Source organism: Crocuta crocuta, unplaced genomic scaffold (assembly GCF_008692635.1).
Source record: "Crocuta crocuta isolate KB4526 unplaced genomic scaffold, BGI_CrCroc_1.0 scaffold131, whole genome shotgun sequence".
NCBI classification, from domain to species: domain Eukaryota; kingdom Metazoa; phylum Chordata; class Mammalia; order Carnivora; family Hyaenidae; genus Crocuta; species Crocuta crocuta.
The window spans coordinates 9,735,004-9,753,290 of NW_027528977.1; the positions used below are offsets into that span (position 1 = coordinate 9,735,004).

The 18,287-nt window shown below is 36.9% G+C and overlaps 1 protein-coding gene across 2 annotated transcripts in view; it reads right to left on the minus strand.

Annotated features, from left to right (window-relative positions):
* The window catches only part of NSD1 (nuclear receptor binding SET domain protein 1), a 140,560-nt gene that overhangs the window by 11,363 nt on the left and 110,910 nt on the right, over positions 1-18,287 (minus strand). For both annotated transcript variants that reach the window (XM_077757238.1, XM_077757239.1), the window contains exons 15-20: positions 15,091-15,247; positions 13,259-13,464; positions 9,352-9,464; positions 4,290-4,559; positions 2,834-2,950; positions 1,615-1,756 (exon numbers count right to left, since the gene is read on the minus strand). In XM_077757238.1, coding sequence (XP_077613364.1) covers positions 1,615-1,756; positions 2,834-2,950; positions 4,290-4,559; positions 9,352-9,464; positions 13,259-13,464; positions 15,091-15,247 — 1,005 coding nt within the window. The remainder of the gene's footprint in view (positions 1-1,614; positions 1,757-2,833; positions 2,951-4,289; positions 4,560-9,351; positions 9,465-13,258; positions 13,465-15,090; positions 15,248-18,287) is intronic.

The window sequence follows — 18,287 nt, forward strand, 5'->3', positions numbered from 1 at the left end:
CTAAAAGCACATTAGGGAAGGTCTAACAAATACAAGAATTTTATCTATGTATACAAAAGAGATTATTTCTGGGTGGGGGTAATGGATCACTATTAACATATAAAAGGATAACCTTTAGGGCAAAATTATCAAATCTTAGGAAGATTTCCCATTGTAAACTGACCTATCTTCCTTCAGTGAGACCAACCAGTATATATAGTTTTTCATCTAATACTGTATTAATATAGATCATTATTTGTTTATTCAACTAAGCAAATTATAAAGCAGCTGCCTTACATTTAGGGGTCAAAATGGTATAAATCACTCATGGTCTGGTGAAGCTCACAATGTAAGGAGCTTACAGGAACTGAAACTGACCCGGGGAAGGCAGGGTTACATCTCCCCTCTCAAAGACCCATGGTGAAGTACTGCACTAAATGACAGATAATTCTATTCATACAATTCCTTTCTTATTACACAATTTAGAAGTATGTAACTGAATTTTCATTAATTTAATGTGCTTATATGCAACTCAACCATATATACAAAGTTTAAGATAGGAGGATACTTGATATAACCTGCTGTTTACTCACTATCCACTATATAAACATACTGCTTGGGGGATAAATTAGAAGGACTGGTGTACATAAAGGGAAGACTCATACATTTCTAGAAGAGTCCAATATACAATAATCCTTGAGAGGTCTGCACTTAGGGGATGGCAAAGGGCTCTGGAGAAAAGATAAACAAGGATGTGGTAGACAGAAAGTATAGCAGGTATGTGAAGAGTCCATGAAAGTGGATGATGAGTTAAAGAGAGGAAGCTAAAAAGTTCAGACTCCACCTGCCAAGGCTGCAGCTCCCACAGGCACTCCACATAGTGCATTCTGTCTCATTCCCCTTATCCTACCCATGCAGACTGAAAGTCAAGTGAAGACAAGAGCAAGCTCTGTGACTTCCCATACCATGCTACTTGAGCTAAGTGAATACAGGAGAAAAGAGAAGAAAAACTTGTGGTGAGACTGGAAGAGGAATCTATCCCCAGGGACAAAGACTGAAGTTTCAAGTACAAATGTACTGAAAGCAGTCAGGAGAGATATAAGAACTAAAGTCATTTGACTGAGTAACATCTGAGTAATTAATACATAGGACAGTCCTCCAGGGTGGTTACAAGTGCCAGACCTAAGAATTCAAGTAACATAGGTATACCATATACCTCGCTGGATTTTTGCAAGGATTAAATACAATAATATGCTTGGAATAGTGTCTGGCAGTGGTGCCAGGGGCTGAGGGGAGAGAAAATGGGAGTTAGTGTATAATGGGTACACAGTTTCACTTGAGGAAGATGAAAAGGTTAGAGATGGATGGAGGTGTTAGTTGCACAACAATGTGAATGGATGTAATGCCACAAAACTGTACACATTAAAAAATGGTTAAATGTTAACTTTTATGTTATGTATATTTTACCATACCACCACCAAGAAAATATTCCAAGACAAGTACCACGTGGTACTTGAAAGTCTTACATATCCTTAAGAGTTTGCAAACCTCATTTTGGATTATGGGACATGGGATTTTTAGATGCTAAAACCTGAAATTCCTTTCTTAGCTCCAGAACCCTTAATTGATTCTTACCTGCTTTAATGTCACTCAGGGCAAAAAGACCAACACGGGTATCTCCATTCACAGACCATTTCTGTGTTTCACAGTTGGGCTGACAGCAATGATTCATGAATCGAGCATAGTTTCCTTTAGGACCAGCATCAATGATCCGGTCCTAGAATTCCAAAAGATGCTGCTCATTAGACAATTCCTACAAATTCCAATAAACTGGAATTCCTATTTGTCAAGTCTAACTCTCCCAGGATGGTTCCTCAGAGTGTAGTCATTAATCCAGCATTACCACCACATTTGTTACTTGCTAGAAATGCAAATTCATGGGCTGCACTTCAGATATACTAAAGCATAAACTTTTAGGTGGTGCTCAGCAATCTGTGTTATAACAAGCCCACTAGGTGATTCTAATATATGCTGAAGTTTAGGACCACTGCCTTAGAAGCAGCAGCTTGTCCCATCCTCTCAGTTAGGTAGTCCTGAACCCTGGCTACAAATTAGAAATCACCTAAGGAGATTTTAATGTGACCCCATCCCAGACTAAGATGTGAGTATCTGGAGGTAATGGTTATCACAAACCAAAGGGTTCAACTTGATAAATGTTCACAAAGTTTCACGCCAGGAAAGAAATCTAATGTAATAGCCAATGGAAGGGGTGGAGGTAGGTAGAAAGCTAGTAAACCCCAATATTCTGATACAAGGAAGAATCTGATACAAGGAAGAGAAAATAAACACATAAGATGCTAGAATTAGGAATGAGTCCCAAATATAATACTAGGCACAGATGAAATGAAACTCATCAGCAAATTCCTATAATTGGAAAGATGAGTTGTGTTCAGAAGCTAGGTTCTATAATCAATTTTTATGACCTTCTTAATGCACTAAATATCAACAAACCAGTTTCTCAATCTGTAAAGTAAAAAGGTAAAAGAATGATTATTTACTTTGTTGGCTTCAAGTTTTAATCCTACAGGAAAAGCTAAAACACATAATACATTAAACATTTCAAATTACATTAAACATTTTAAAAAGAAAGCAAACAATAGCTTTGTTGCCTTTGGCCATGGATGCAAGAAAAGAGCAAATTTAGCTACTCCAGAACCTTGACCAAGCAATCTCTATAAATGTAAGGGAAAGACACTGTTTTGGGCAGTGAATTACATGCCTACAAACACTATAGCTGGGACAATATCAATTTCACAATCTTATAACAATGTAAGTAATACTTTCCATTACTTACTTTGTCTAGAGTGAGCATATAGAAATTAGTGATATCATGTTCTTGGGCATAACGGATTCGAGCTCTGCACTCTTCTTCATCTATTAGCTCACCCACATACTCATTTACAAATTCACCCTAGAACAAGAAATAGCTCTTAATGGCAAAAAGCACAACTGTGTTCCCAAGTATACCTTATTTTTAAAAAAATTAATGAAAATAACAGAATCTCCAAAACAGTTCATGTACATGTAACTAGTCACTTTAGCAAAGGATTATTCAAGAAACACAAATATGCTGTTTAAACTATTTGACAAGGAAAACCACCTTTCCTATCGCTGTTATCAGGAGAAAGACTGGGATACACTGGACAATGAAGATCAATCAAGATGGAAGTAAGTAAACTAGGGCTCCATTATAATGGTGATATGGACAGCTGAACCCCTTAAGTGCCCCAAAACCTGAAAGTCAGTTTCCCTAAACTATGATCCTTTTCCTAAGAATATGCTGTCTACTGCCTTTCCACAATTTATAATACTGTCCTCCTGACACTACAGCCATACTAGCTTTCACTTATGCTGTCCACCTTGCCTACAATGCTTTAACATTTAACTAGTCTAAGCCACAACTACTTGTCTTTCAATTTTCAGCTTAAAATATTCTGAGTCAAAACTACTTTCAGGCCCTTTACTATTTACCACTGCCTCCAGAACCCTTTGTGTTTCCATACTGGGTGATTACTTGATCAACGTCTGTCCACCTTAGAATGTAAATTTTATGAAAGCATGGGCCATGTCTCTATTATTGATCACTGCATTTGGAGCACAATGCCTAACACACAGTAGATCTATAATAACTACTTATCAAATAACTAAACAGACTAGCTGATATTCACTTCCTTTTCTAGAAACAAACTTCAGAATTCTTCAGAAAAGTATAACTAAAGTTTATTTTATTCAAATGTCAAGATATATTCCACACAAATACTACATAATACTATCTATCAGAAACTTGCAGGTCCTTCTAAGGTTGAGGTTGAAGATGTTAGTGTGCTTTCATTAGAGAAGGCCTAATCCCCTTCTTCGTTTTCCATGAACCCAAACCCAGTGAAAACAGATTTTATTTTATTAGGTGATTAACACCTCTGTATCACATGTTCATTATCCCCCTTCTATTAATTACAGGCTCCAGGATCGTCACAAAAGAACAAATAAGGTCCTATTATCTCTATGAATTCCCTTCATTTTTTCATCCTCATACACAGTGAACATAATTAATACTAAGGACTTTACAGGCAAAGGAGACTTTCCCAAGACTCTAAACTCTAGAACGACACAGCAAGACATAATAGTAAGATTAATCCTTATCTGTTATCTTCCCTCTAATGATCATCTCATATTCATCAAGAATAATTATTCCTATTAAGCAAATGCAAAGAAGGGAAAAAAATCTATAAATTACAAAAAAATTTCTTCACCTTTTTAATATCTGTTTTTGTCCGGAGACCCCAGCCCCTCTGTAATGTGCGAAAAATTTCAACCTCTGGATACTGGCGCTTAGTGAAGCACTGGTTTTGGCAACGTCCTCCGGCAGGACATACTGTGGGGTGGCACTCATAGAGCAGCATGCGGTTGATGCACTCGGAGTCTATCCCACAGGGGTTATCATCAGTAGCTTTACAGTTGCAACGGGGAATTTCAGACAAGTCTGCAGTAAAGATCTGCACCCTGCCAATAGGACGGTTCACCTGGAGTAGAAACACCATAGAACATCAGGCAAGCCAACACAAGACAGTTTAGGATCTATTTAAAGGTAGACTTTTCCTTGAAGCTGAATGCCACATTTTACAGGATTTTGAACTTGGTGGCATCATTCACAATAGCTAAAATATGGCAAGAATCCAGGCCCTCCACAGATGGATAACACATGGATATGCAAAATGCAGTACAAATAATGGAACATTATTCAGCTTAAAAAGAAAGGAAATTTTGACACAGGTTATAACACGGATGAACCTGAAGGACATTATCTTAACACGAAATAAGCAAGTAACAAAAAGACAAATACTGTTTGACTCCAACTTATGTTTGGTACTTCAAGTAGTCAAAATCATAAAGATAAAAAGTAGAATGGTGGTTTTCAAGAAATGACAGGACAGGGGAATGGGAAGCTAATGTTTAATGGGTAGAGTTTCAGTTTTACCAGATGAGAGAAAAGAGTTCTAGAGATATATGTTGGTAATGGCTGCAAACATTATGAATGCATTTAGTTACCACTGAACTGTATGTTTACATAGGATTAGGCTGATAAATTTTATGTTATCTGTATTTTACCACAATAAAAAAATGGAAAAAAGATTTAGGAAAGTTTGACATAAAGCTTTACTTAATATATAAATTATGAATCCAACAAAAATTTTTTTAAAAATCACTTTAAAAAATTATAGTTTCAAAGCTGGTATTCCAAAGTGAACTGTAAACTGAGTTTCTGCTATTACCACATGGTGGCACCACTTTAGCTGCTACATAAAAAAAAAGAAAAAAAAACTTAAATGGTAATGGCTTACACGAAAAGGTCTTTGGGTAACTGAGGTTCCCATATGTGAAGATATATTTTAATATTTATTACTACAGTTTGAAATCTAATAGACTACGGCACTGTCACTCATGCATTTATTTAGTAGTAGTAGTAGTAGTAGTAGTAGTAGTAGTAGTAGTAGTAGTAGTAGTGAAAAACAGTGCAGTGAAAATCTGTTGCGGTCAAACAAATACCTGTTGTAACACTGAAGCCATTAGGTTTTCAGATGCTAGTAGCAAAAATCTGGGACAGACATTCCATAATACAGATAGATGGATTTGTGCGCTATGAGAATGAGACTCCCTTACCTGATATCATTTCATGGGGAACACTCAAACTGTCTTTAAAAACCCACCCCATAGGGGAGCCTGGGTGGTTCAGTCAGATAAGCGTCTGACTTCGGCTCAGGTCATGATCTCACGGTTTGTGGGTTCGTGCCCCACATGAGGCTCTGTGCTGACAGCTAGCTCAGAGCTCGGAGTCTGCTTAAGATTCTAAATCTCCCTCTCTCTCTGACCCTCACCTGCTCATGCTGTCTCTCTCTCTCTCCCCCAGAAATAAATAAAACATCTTAAAAAAAAAAACAAAACCCTCATCCCATACATAAAAATTGGCTATTTAGGAATTTTTGATTTTGATAAATCACTTGTTAAGATTGTTGTGAGAATAAGAAATACATGTAAAAGTTCTAGTACAGAGGTTACCACAGCCTCTGAAAACATGGTAGATATTAAAATTCAGTTATCTTTCTTTTAATATTTATCTATTTATTTATTGAAAGAGAGAGATAGAGGGAGGGAGGGAGGGAGGGAGGGAGGGAGAGAGAGAGAGAGAGAGAGAGAGAGAGAGAGAGAGAGAGAGAGACAGAATATGAATCTTAAGCAGGCTCCATGCTCAGTGTGGAGCCCAATACAGAACTTGATCCCATGACCTGGGATCATGCATGACCTAAGCTGAAATCAAGAGTCAGATGCTTAGCCAACTGAACCATCTATGCGCCCCTAAATATCCCTTTTAAGTATCTGCCATATCAAATATTCTAGATTACCTTATCTATTTACCTTACCTATTATCTATTCAGTATAAAATCACTACAATTAACAGTTATTTCCACCTTGTAAATTCCCAAAAGGTTTCATTTCTAACATTTTAGTTTTTGCTTATTGTTTAAGCAAACAATTGTTTAACCTTATCTATTTACCTTACCTATTATCTATTCAGTATAAAATCACTACAATTAACAGTTATTTCCACCTTGTAAATTCCCAAAAGGTTTCATTTCTAACATTTTAGTTTTTGCTTATTGTTTAACAATATCATAAAATCTCCAATCTCTTTGCAGAAATACACTGTCCTCAAACCAGTTCTTGATAACACCTTACAAGGATGGACTTCCAGATCTCTTCCCAGATTCTTCAAAATACTGGTAAAAATTGTAAACTTGTTAATGGACGAATACTGTTACCACATGCAGTTACACTGTTGAAGGAATACTGTATACCACTGAAGTCACAAAACTGAGGAAAGTAAATTCTAAGAGTACAGAAGGTAAGGGCTAAGCTTAATTACCTCAGACTGCAGGTCCTACAAATAGGCCATTTGAACATGCACCTCTGTCTCAAGAGGAGTATCCTTATCTGACCTTCCTCCCACAAAAGTTTCATCCTATGCCTCTTCTTCAATAAAGATATGTTTCAATCATTTTTTCTTAACATGTGATCTAATCTATTACTAATCCCAAATTAGTTTCTTGCCTAACATAACATAAAGCAAAACAAAAAACACATGGTTTAGTAGGAATAATATAGACATGTAATTACAGTTTAACTTAGCTCACTCTAGATCAGAGATTGACAAACTTTTCCTGTAAATGGCTAGACAGTAAATATTTCAGTATCTGAAGGCTACAGATTTCTGACGCATGCAGCTTAATTCTGTCATTATAGCACAAAAGTAGCATAAGATAATTTCTAAAGAAGCATAAATGAGTGTCAATAAAATTTCATTTATAGACACTGATTATCTGTATTTCATATCATCTTTATGTTTTGCTTTTCATTTTTATATTTTTCCCAACCAGAGTAGGCCAGATTTGGTCCATGGACCATTGGTTTGCCAATGGTTTGCCATGTGGGCCATGGACCATAGTTTGCCAACACTGATCTAAGTTTTTCCTGGAAATATATTTGTTTATAAAAAGGAGGGAAGGCTGCATGAAGGAAAGAAGCTAGCTTCTAATTCTGTGATCTAGATCACTCACAGGAAGTTGCTCTCTCAATAGCTCAATACGGTTGATGTGCTACTCTGAAATACCTCTCTTCTTGTTGTCTGACTGTGGGAAACCAGATTACTTTCGCCGTTTTGAGGCTTAACTACATTTAGATCTTCGTGCATTGTATCTCCATGCACAATAACTCCTCTTAACTCATCATTACTCATAAGCGATTCCCAACTATGCCAATAAAGATTTAACTGGCAAGAAACAGAAAATGATGAAATCACAAAAGTTTATACATGCAACAGTTAAACAGTCACATTTTAGTTTCTGTATGACATCACCCAAAGTACTATATTATCTTTCTAGAAAGTATAAAAGAGTAGAGATAACATCTTTGTAATCTGCTTTTAGTAGGGTTGCTTTAGTGAGCAAATAAAAATCCGAGATACCTGATTAAATCTGAATTTTAGATTGAAAAAATAAAATAGGCTTCTAGTTTAGGTATGTCCCATGGAGTATTTGGGATATATTTGACCACATTAGCCTATATGAAATTGATCTCTAAGTGAAACCTCAGACTAGAAAACTTCAGAAGCTCTAATATCAATGGACATACTAATAATGAATTTCTATTGCCAAAAAAAGAAGTATGTTGTTCGGGAATGACATCACCATAAATACTGTACAATAAGACAATAAGAACTTGGGCAGTCTCATTTTGTTAACAGAGTTAATTGTATTCTTTCATGTCTTCTGATGTTTGAACACAACTAACTCCATAAAAAGTGTTTTTGGTTTTTTTTAAACGTTTATTCATTTTTGAGAGATAGAGTGTGAACAAGGGAGGAGCAGAGAGAGGGAGACACAGAATCCAAAGCAGGCTCCAGGCTTCAAGCTGTCAGAACAGAGCCTGACGCAGAGCTTGAACTCATAAACCATAAGATCATGACCTAAGCTGAAGTGAGATGCTTAACCAACTGGGCCGCCCAGGCGCCCCATAAAAAGATGTTTTGTAAAGAGGTTATAAGAGTGCCTGGCTAGCTCAGTTGAAATCTGTGACTCTTAACCTCAGGGCTGTGAGTTCAAGCTCCATGTTGGGTTTAGAGATTACTTACTTAAATAAATAAAACTTAAAAAAAAAAGAAAGAAGTTTTAGTAAATACTGAAATGTCTAGTAAATTTATTCTACATTATTCCTGTATTTTTAAATTCTGTAAATTATTCATAAAAATTACTTAAAACATAAATAAAATACAAAGGGTCCAGCAGACTCTTACTGTACTAGGTATATTCAGGGTTAGGTACAGTTATACATGAACTTTCCTGACCTTGGGAAACCTAGTCATAGTGGTTACCTATAATATCCTTAGTATCACCCATTACCAAGAAGACTTACCATGTGTATTATTCACACTATCTCGGGGCTATGTATCACTTTTTATCATGGTTCTTGAACCTCCTTCAAACTTCAAGGTGTTGACTGTGCACATAATCTAATCCAGTCTACCTCTATAAGAAGACTTTCCAAGGCAACAGAAAAAATTATCAAAACGATTTTACATAAAAGTGTAGACAAGGTGCTAGGAACGCTGCTCTGAACTTTCTCTTATCTTCTTTCAAGTTCGTACCTCTACCTAAAAGCAACTGCATTTGGGCGTCCAAATCTCATCATGAACAGAGGAGGAAAAGAGCGATCTATATAGGGTCTCTCCTAGAGACAGAGGTTCCTGAAGTCTTCTCTCACCTTTATATGCTTGTAAGGTGGTGGCTTCTTGTCATTCTTTCGGTCCTCCTGCAGCTGTCTTAGCTCTTTTTGTGCCTTTAACTCCTCAAACCTCGCTGCAGCTTCTTGAAGAGCTAAGGAAACACACAGCACAAATCACTTAATCTTGGGTGGACTTGTTCATTTTACCCTTCCCCTCCCCCCCCCTTTTAAAGCTGGAGAAAATCCATGTTTTAGACAAAACGTAACCAGCATATATAAAACTAAGTATATATGACTGCTATTTTCAAGTTAATTTATAGTCCACAGGATATTAAGATTTAGCATTTAAGACAAAACATAATCCATTATTAAATGGCACAATACAAGGCTATCACCTTCACAGGAAAATTTGAAAGAAAAACAAATCCAGCTAAATGATTTGAAAAAAATTCACAAAAAACATCTCCTAACAAAGACACTGCATCTGCTCAGCAAAGTCACTGCCCTTCATGAAGCCAAATTCTTGCCTCAGTTCTGAACCACTCTTGCCTCCAAAAACATTCTGTTTCCTTAGTGCTGAATAACATGTTATATTCCTTTGGAAGAAATTCAAAGTTAAATTTTCCTCTCCTTCTTACCCATTTTTCTACAGTACCTGTCCTATTCCTCTCCTAAGATTCATTCTGTAAATACCAACTACTAGCTATAAGATACAAAGACAGATCTTCATAGCTGATTTGTATTCAAGCACTGTACTTTCTATGCTTAAAAGATTGTAATATCTTAGAAGCCCAACAAAATCTTAAGATTTTCTTTCTTTTTCCACTTAAAACAAATTTTTAATTCATTCTTTTCCTTTTGTAAAATTCATTATTCTTGAACCAGGTTAAAAATTCTGAAAAGATTTCCAATTCCTCCCCCCCTTTCCTCTCTGCAGCTTTCCCCATATTCTGTTAGTTATTTACAGAAAATGTCCCCCCCCCTTTTTTTTTAATGTTTTTATTTATTTCTAGGAGAGAGAGAGAGAGACAGCGTGAGCAGGGGAGGGTCAGAGAGAGAGGGAGTCACAGACTGAAACAGGCTCCAGGCTCTGAGCTGGCAGTCAGCACAGAGCCCGACGCGGGGCCCAAACCCACGAACCGCGAGATCATGACCTAAGCGAAAATCGGACACTTAACCGACTAAGCCACCCAGGTGCCCCAGAAAATGTCCCCTTTAATACATCCCTTTTTCTCCATTTCCCTGTCACCATCTAACAACTTGTGTTGCCTTGCATCCTCTAACTTACTGTTATAATCACTCCTTTCTTCATGCTATTATTCAGCATGTCCTGCCTAGTCTGTCTACCTAATCTCTGTCCAAGTACTCATCATCCTCTCCATCCCAGGGACACTTCAGTCTTGTCATCTCTGTCCTGAAGTACTGAAAAAGCCATCTCACTGACATTCCTGGCTGCAGCCTCTCACCTTCTATGGACCCCAAACTCTTCTTGGGACAAAAATTTGTAAAAACACAGCTCTGACCATGTAACTTAGCTACCTTTTCTGGCGAATAGCCCTGTGTTCCCCAAACCCATTTTCAACTATAGTGCACAGAGGTCACTAACTCAGTGTGTTAAGATTTAATGTATGCTTTCCCATATGCTGTCTTCTTCTTAACATTTTTGTAAGTTAATTTTTTTTAAGTTTAAATGTTTATTTTTGAGACAGAGTAAGTGGGGGAGGGGCAGAGAGAGATGGAGACAGAGAATCTCACGCAGGCTCTGTGCTGTCAGCACTAGTACCTTGGGTAAGTAATTTTAACTTTTATGATCCTTAGTTTCCTCATCTGTAAGGTAAGGAAAATGACATCTAACTTACAGGGGGTCTCACAAGGACTTAAAGCAGAAAAAAACCTGAACAGGGCCTGGTAAACAATAAATGAGAACTAAGATTATGATTCACTCTTCAAAGTCACTTGGAAAAAACCACCCATGACTTCTAAACTTTGATCCCCAGCACAGTTATGCTTCCTCTTAGTCTGTTCCCATAGTGTACCGTGGACATTTCTGCCACAATGCTCAAAGAATGGCATTTTGACTATTTGTATCTCTAATTTGCCCATAAAAACATGTATTCCTTGAAGGCAGAGGCACCCAGTCAGCCCAGGATCGAGGCATAGAAAGAGCAGAATCCTAGAGCTTTAACAGGCTCAGACTTATGGTATTCCCTACAACTCCACCTTCTCCCAGGCCACTGTGGCAGTCAGCTCCATGCAGGCAAAGATGTTGCTAAAGTGGTCCCTGATGATTCTAAGATTACAAGACTCAGGAGCCAAGCTCCTATAGTATTAATAATAATAATACATCTCTGCACAGAAACAACATGGTCAGCAGATAAGGGAGGACCCACCGAAATGACATGAGGCAAATGGAACCTTTGTGAAACTTGTTCCCTATGGACATCATTCTCATTCCTCATCCAGGAAGTTTTACCTGCTTACAATCTTCTTAGGAGGAATCTTCACCGAATCAAAAAGTTTCACTATTTTTTTTAATGTTTATCTTTTTAAATATGTTTATTTATTTATTTGGGAGGGAGGAGAGAGAGCGCAAGCATGCGCACACATGCAAGCTGGGAAGAGGCAGAGAGAGGGAGACAGAAAACCCAAGAAGTCTTCCACACCGTCAGCACAGAACTGGACACAGAGCTCAAATGCACCAACTCTGAGATCATGACCTAAGGTGAAACCAACAGTCGGACACTTAACAGAGTGAGCCACCCAGGTAACCCTAAAATGTTTATTTTTGAGAGAGCCCAAATTGGGGAGGGGCAGAGATGGGGGGGACAAACGCTTCGAAGTGTGTTATGTGCTGACAGCAGCGAGCCCAATGTGAGGCTTGAATTCATGAACTGCAAGATCATGACCTGAGCCAAAACCGGAGGCTCAACCAACTGAGCCACCCAGGTGTCCTCAAAGTTTCACCTGTTTAGAATCTCTACCTCACCATGCAAATAAAATCTTACATACTTCAATGTCCAAGTATGTTAAGAAACAAGAGATATTTATATTGCCTTTCAAAGGACAGCTAAAAAAAGAAGGTAATTACTGTTGATGGGATAACACCCAACTATGTGCCCTGTTGATGTTTTTATTATCTCACTGAATTCTCAAAGCAACTTTTACTCATTATGTAGTAAGAGAAAACTGAGGCTCATGGTTGACTCAACGACCCCCCCCAGCTCCAAATGTCCCCTTTCCTTCACTGCCATGCCAGCTTAAAAAAAGTATCTCTTTTGATTCAGAACATTAATGCTTTCGTTTTCACTATTTTATTTTGCTTTATAATTTCTGGTGAATTTTATTTCTTCACAACAAATTAAAAAAAAAACAAAACAAAACACCTCCTTGGAACAAACAACTCTACTAGGAGTCTGACTCCTGTCTAGCAAACTACACTATTTATGCTATAAAATAGTTCCAAACTTCCAGTAGTTGATAAGATGCTGAGGAAACAGAACTGATATAACAAAACACTTCCCTCAAGGGGCACCTGGATGTCTCAGTTGGTTAAAGTGTCTCACTCTTGATTTCAACTCAAGTCATGATCTCAAGGTTCATGGGACAGAGCTCCATACTGGGCTCTGGGCTGATAGCACAGTGCCTGCTTGGAATTCTCTCTGCCTCTCCCCCGCTGAGGCTTGCTTTCTCTCTTTCTGTCTCTCTAAAAAGTAAATAAATAAACTTAAACCTTCCTCAAGGAAATTCCATTTACCTAAATTAGGCTAAAAATATTGAGCTATGTGGATCAACTACCCGGTAAAATTCTGTGGCTATAGCCACATAATGCCCCAGATATTAGAATACAGCAGCTAATGGAATATATGTAAATTCTAACACATAGCAGAACAAATACTTCGACAACAGAAGTCTGTGCTGGTCTGAGAAACAAAGGGGATAAAGTTACCTTTTTTATATGTCCCATCCACTCCTTTGCCCATCTTATCCTTGCTGCTCACATCACCCTCCATATAGGGAAAGACTCGGGCCTGGTGTGTCCACAGATAGTCATTAGACCCAAAGAATAACACAGGGAACTCGCCAACGTCATGTCTCATCTTATCAATATTGGAAGGTACAGCTCGAGGATGGCAGATCTCAGCTGGCCACCACCTGGAAAAGGTGAAAACAATCAAGGAAACCTTTAGAAGGCTGCAAAGCAATTAGTAACAACCTACTTTTTAGGACAGGAGTAAGGAATAACAAGGTCTATCCACATTAACATCCAACTTAGCGCATTTTTACAATCTAACTAGAGAACAAACAAGAAGTATGTGCTGAAAACACCCACCTTCACAGATGTACTCACATATAAAGTTAGACTCAGTTATTCGACTTAAAGGAATCTATACTAGAAAATAATAATTTAACAAATAATTATCTCACAGGTATGAACAAAGCTCTTGACTATAATGTTAACTGAAGTATTATCTTTAAGAATGAAAACCTGGACAATAATCAAAATTCTCAACAGTAAGGGAATGAATGATAAAGTAGCTATGGTACATGATACAATGATATACAATTTGGCCTTTAAAAAATTGTTAGAGGGAGCCTGGATGGCTCAGTTGGTTAAGCTTCTGACTTCAGCTCAAGTCATGATCTCACAGTTCATGGGTTTAAGCCCCCCACTGGGATCTGCCTGGAGCCTGTTTCAGATTCTGTGTCTCCCTCTCTATCTCTGACCCTTCCCTGCTTGCGCTCTCTCTCTCGCTCAGAAATGAAAAACATTAAAAAAAATAAAAATAAAAAATTGTTAGGCATATAGAAAAATGATACCAAGAAATGCCCTCCAAAGTAAAATAAAATAAAAAGTATGTAAATTAATGCCTTACATGTCCACTTTAGGAAGACATTTGGCATTAGCTATTTAAGGTGGAAACCCCTATCCTAGAAAAACTCCTGTGCATGTACACTAAGGAACACTGACAAACTGCTCCAAACAGGAAAATGGATAAATTAACTTCACTATATCATAAGTCCGTATGAAAAAGAAATGCAGAACAGCTAAGTATGAAGTAGAGCATTGCACTAATCACTATAAATCTCAAGACTGTAATAGCGAATGAAAAAAACAAGTAGCAGGAAATATAGCATCAATTCCTTTATGTAAAAGGTCTAAACATGCAAAACAAAACATTATATATGTAGTAAACTTACAGCAAGGCAAGGGAATAAAAAACATAAAATGTTGTACAGAGGCTACCTGCTAGGGATGGGGTAACAATATATTCAGAAAGGGTCATGGAGGGAGCCTCAGTATGCTATTTCTTTGAGGGGGTGGGGGGGACATACATAGGTATATACCTATGTATGTATCAGAAAAGTAAATCTGATTCTTTTAAATCATGCATGTTATGATTCTTTTGTACATTCCATGATCAATAAAAATAATTTAAAAAAAGACACAAAACTGGGTGTAAACTATAAGGCTAATTAATTATCTTGATGGAACATGCCCTGGTATGTCTTCAAGCAATTACGCTCAAATATTAGCAACTTATCTTCCTTGTTATGGGTTTTTCATTAATGAATTTTCTATAGGCAATATGTATTATTCCTATAACCACAAAACATAACATTAGATTTTTTATAATAAAAAAATTAATGGGGGGGTGCACCTTGCTTAATCAGAAAAATAAAAATTTTAAAAAAGTGCTAAACATTTATCTAAGATCCCAAGAAACAGAGGATGGTAAATTAAAGAAAAGAGCGTCAGTCTCCTTCATGCTCACTCACCTGTATCGTCCAACTTTTACCCAGACAATTTCTCTGTAATGTGGCTTTTTGCCTGCCTTACAATCATTGCAATACCAGTTTCCTTCAGGAATATCAATGTTCAGGCATTCACGATGAAAAGCAGCAGGACAAGAATCACAGCACAGAAGGCTGCCTCCTGTGGGAATCAAAAAATCTGGCACTCAGAATCATAAGCCTGCGTATCACGACCCAGCTGAAACACCTTTTGCTCCTAACCAATTATCTCGCAGCTAAGGGCTTAGTAATTTAATTAGTTATTTAGAAAGGCTTTTCTGCAAGAGCATTTATTCCCTCTCTCATATTCCTGTGAACCACAACCTTGGGGGTTTATTAGATATACAATGACCAGAGTATGAAGAGCATAAATTTTAACTGATGTTAAAATTTGAGCTCCAAGATCTATGACCTTAGGGAATTCATTTTCTTGCTAAGATATAATTTCCTCAATCACATCTATATGAAGACTAAATAAGTGAATAAATGGCCCAATAGTGTCTGACACATACATAGTCTCCATATGGTCAGTTCCTTCCCTCTTTTTAAATTACTAACTCTTTAATCATTTTTATGTTTGGTACTCTGATGCCTATGGGCTCTTTTCAGAATAACATTTACAAATGCATAAACCTAACACATAGATTAGAAGGACACTGTTACATTAAGATATAATTATCAAAATGTTAGAACAAGAAATGATGTATATATCTTTGTAATGCAAAAAATAGTAAAATCTAGCAGTAGCAATGATTCCAAAATATTTTAAGATCTCTACAACAAATGAAATATCTATAATTTTCACTATTGACAAAAGTCACAGGTACTAATGTAGTCTGTTGCCTACACTTCAGTTAAATATATGTTCTCTCTACTCCACTGAGCTTTTGAGACACCAGGATAATTATGTATATTGCAATGACAAGGAATTTTCACTTCCTAAAGATTTTCACTTAAAGTAATTCAATTTATATGTCTGACACTGAAATCCCATGGTTACAGACTGTAAAGAATTTCAGGTGAAGAGGAATCATACTTAGGGAATATAGTAAGTACCCTGTTATCTTGGGCCACAAGTGAGCATGCTTCAAACACACTGAACTCAAACATACAACTAACTCCAAGTCTCGTCCTGAAAAGTTAGTGGGGATAAAAAGCCTTAGCAAAGTGTATGTTCGTGTCTAGTAGGTCTCAGGCTTTCTGGCTTCATGACAACTTTATACTCTTGGAGATTTCCAAATAAATTTTGCTTATGTATGCTAAAAATATAGATATTTACTAAGCAGAAATCAAAATTAAGAAAATTTTAAAATATTTATTAATTCATTTAAAAGTATCAAATTCTGGGGGCGCCTGGGTGGCTTAGTCGGTTAAGCGTCCGACTTTCGCTTAGGTCATGATCTCGCGGTTCGTGGGTTCGAGCCCGGCGTCGGGCTCTGTGCTGACTGCCAGCTCAGAGCCTGGAGCCTGTTTCAGTCTGTGACTCCCTCTCTCTCTGACCCTCCCCTGCTCACGCTGTCTCTCTCTCTCTCTCCTAGAAATAAATAAAACATTAAAAAAAAAAAATCTTTAAAAAAAAAAAGTATCAAATTATGTTAAGATAAATTAGGGTTTTTTTGTAAAAAAAAAAAAAAATATTTTCCAAAATAAATGTTAATGGGGCTTAGTGTTTCACATTTTTGCAAATATTTTAAACTGAATTTATTGCAATATGCTGTTCGATTGAGGCACATGAAGAAATTCTGTTCTTTCACAGATACTTACAAAAAAGGACTACTTTAGTAACTTGTTCAATAACTATACAAATTTCTTCCTTGATACTATCTATACACTAAAACTCCACAGGGTAGACTTTAGTTGCAATGTCAAATCTGAAATAAGCTTTTAGAACTACTACATTAAAATTCATTGATCTGTCTTGCACTTTGAATGGATCTTTTATATATGCATGGTTTTTAACTTTGTACATTGGTCATATGGAAAATAGTGGTTTACTGAATTGAATGGATCTTCCAAATGTTCATCTATTTCATTATATATTATTATTATAACAGTTATTAGTATCATGAGGATTTCAGAATAACACTAAAAAGCTGTTAAGCCGCAGGGTGATAGTTAACCAGTTTTCCAAAGTCTAATTTTCACTTAAGAGCTCAAGTTTTATCACTGGCAATGATTTCTGTGTGTTTTCCTTGAATTGACAAGCTCATTTTATCCATTTTCAAAAAAATGTCTGACAAATATCCAAGTATGAAGAGCCATAGTTTGTCACAGTAGTTCGTTCTTACAACTAAAATTGGTGTTCCATGAACAAGGCAACTAGTTCAGACTGCAACTCAACTGCATGAGTGCTTTAACTTAAGATAACCATCAGTATACAACAGAACCACTTCACTTTATATGTACTTCCCATTTTATAATACAGAATATTAAAACAATGTTCATTTGAGGGTTGATATTTAATAAAATTAATGAATATTATACAAAGATAGTCTTAAGTGAAACTTTTTTTTTTAACTGAGAGAGTATGTGGTGACACAGAACACAAGGGACTGCTTCTAGTTGTATGGTTTAGAGTCACTGCCTTGATTCGTATTAGGTGCCAGCAATTTTAACCACTACTGGTTTTGAACCATCAGTGTGAATGTCAACAAGTTATAAAAGGTGAGTAATATCTTATTATGATTATGAAAAGGGTTATGATTTCATGGAGTCCCTGAAAGGGCCTCATGGGTAACCGTTCTGAGGATCAAAGGACAGAACGATCACAGATTACACTCTGTGAGCGTTACTGCTGCAGCTACTAAGTTTTCTTGGAAACTCAGTTACCATTATGTGTGTCCATTATTGGATTCAGTAGCTTTTCAGTTATGATACTCCATGTTAGGAATGCTATCACATGGGCACTCTCACTCTAAACCATCTTATTCATTTCATCCCACTCTGGAGTTAGAAATGGTCTAATTCTGAAACTGTTCCATGGGTCTCATCTCCAAGAAATGTGGAAAACTTCTGGAGCCTACACTTCAGCCTCCCAGACACCTGTTTTTATTCTAAGAGTAGAATTGCAGAATGTTATATTTAAAGTTTATTTATTTATTTTGAGACAGAGGAAGTGAGTGCGTGTACAAGTGAGAGAGGGGCAGAGACAGACAGAGAAAGACAGACAGACAGAGAATCCC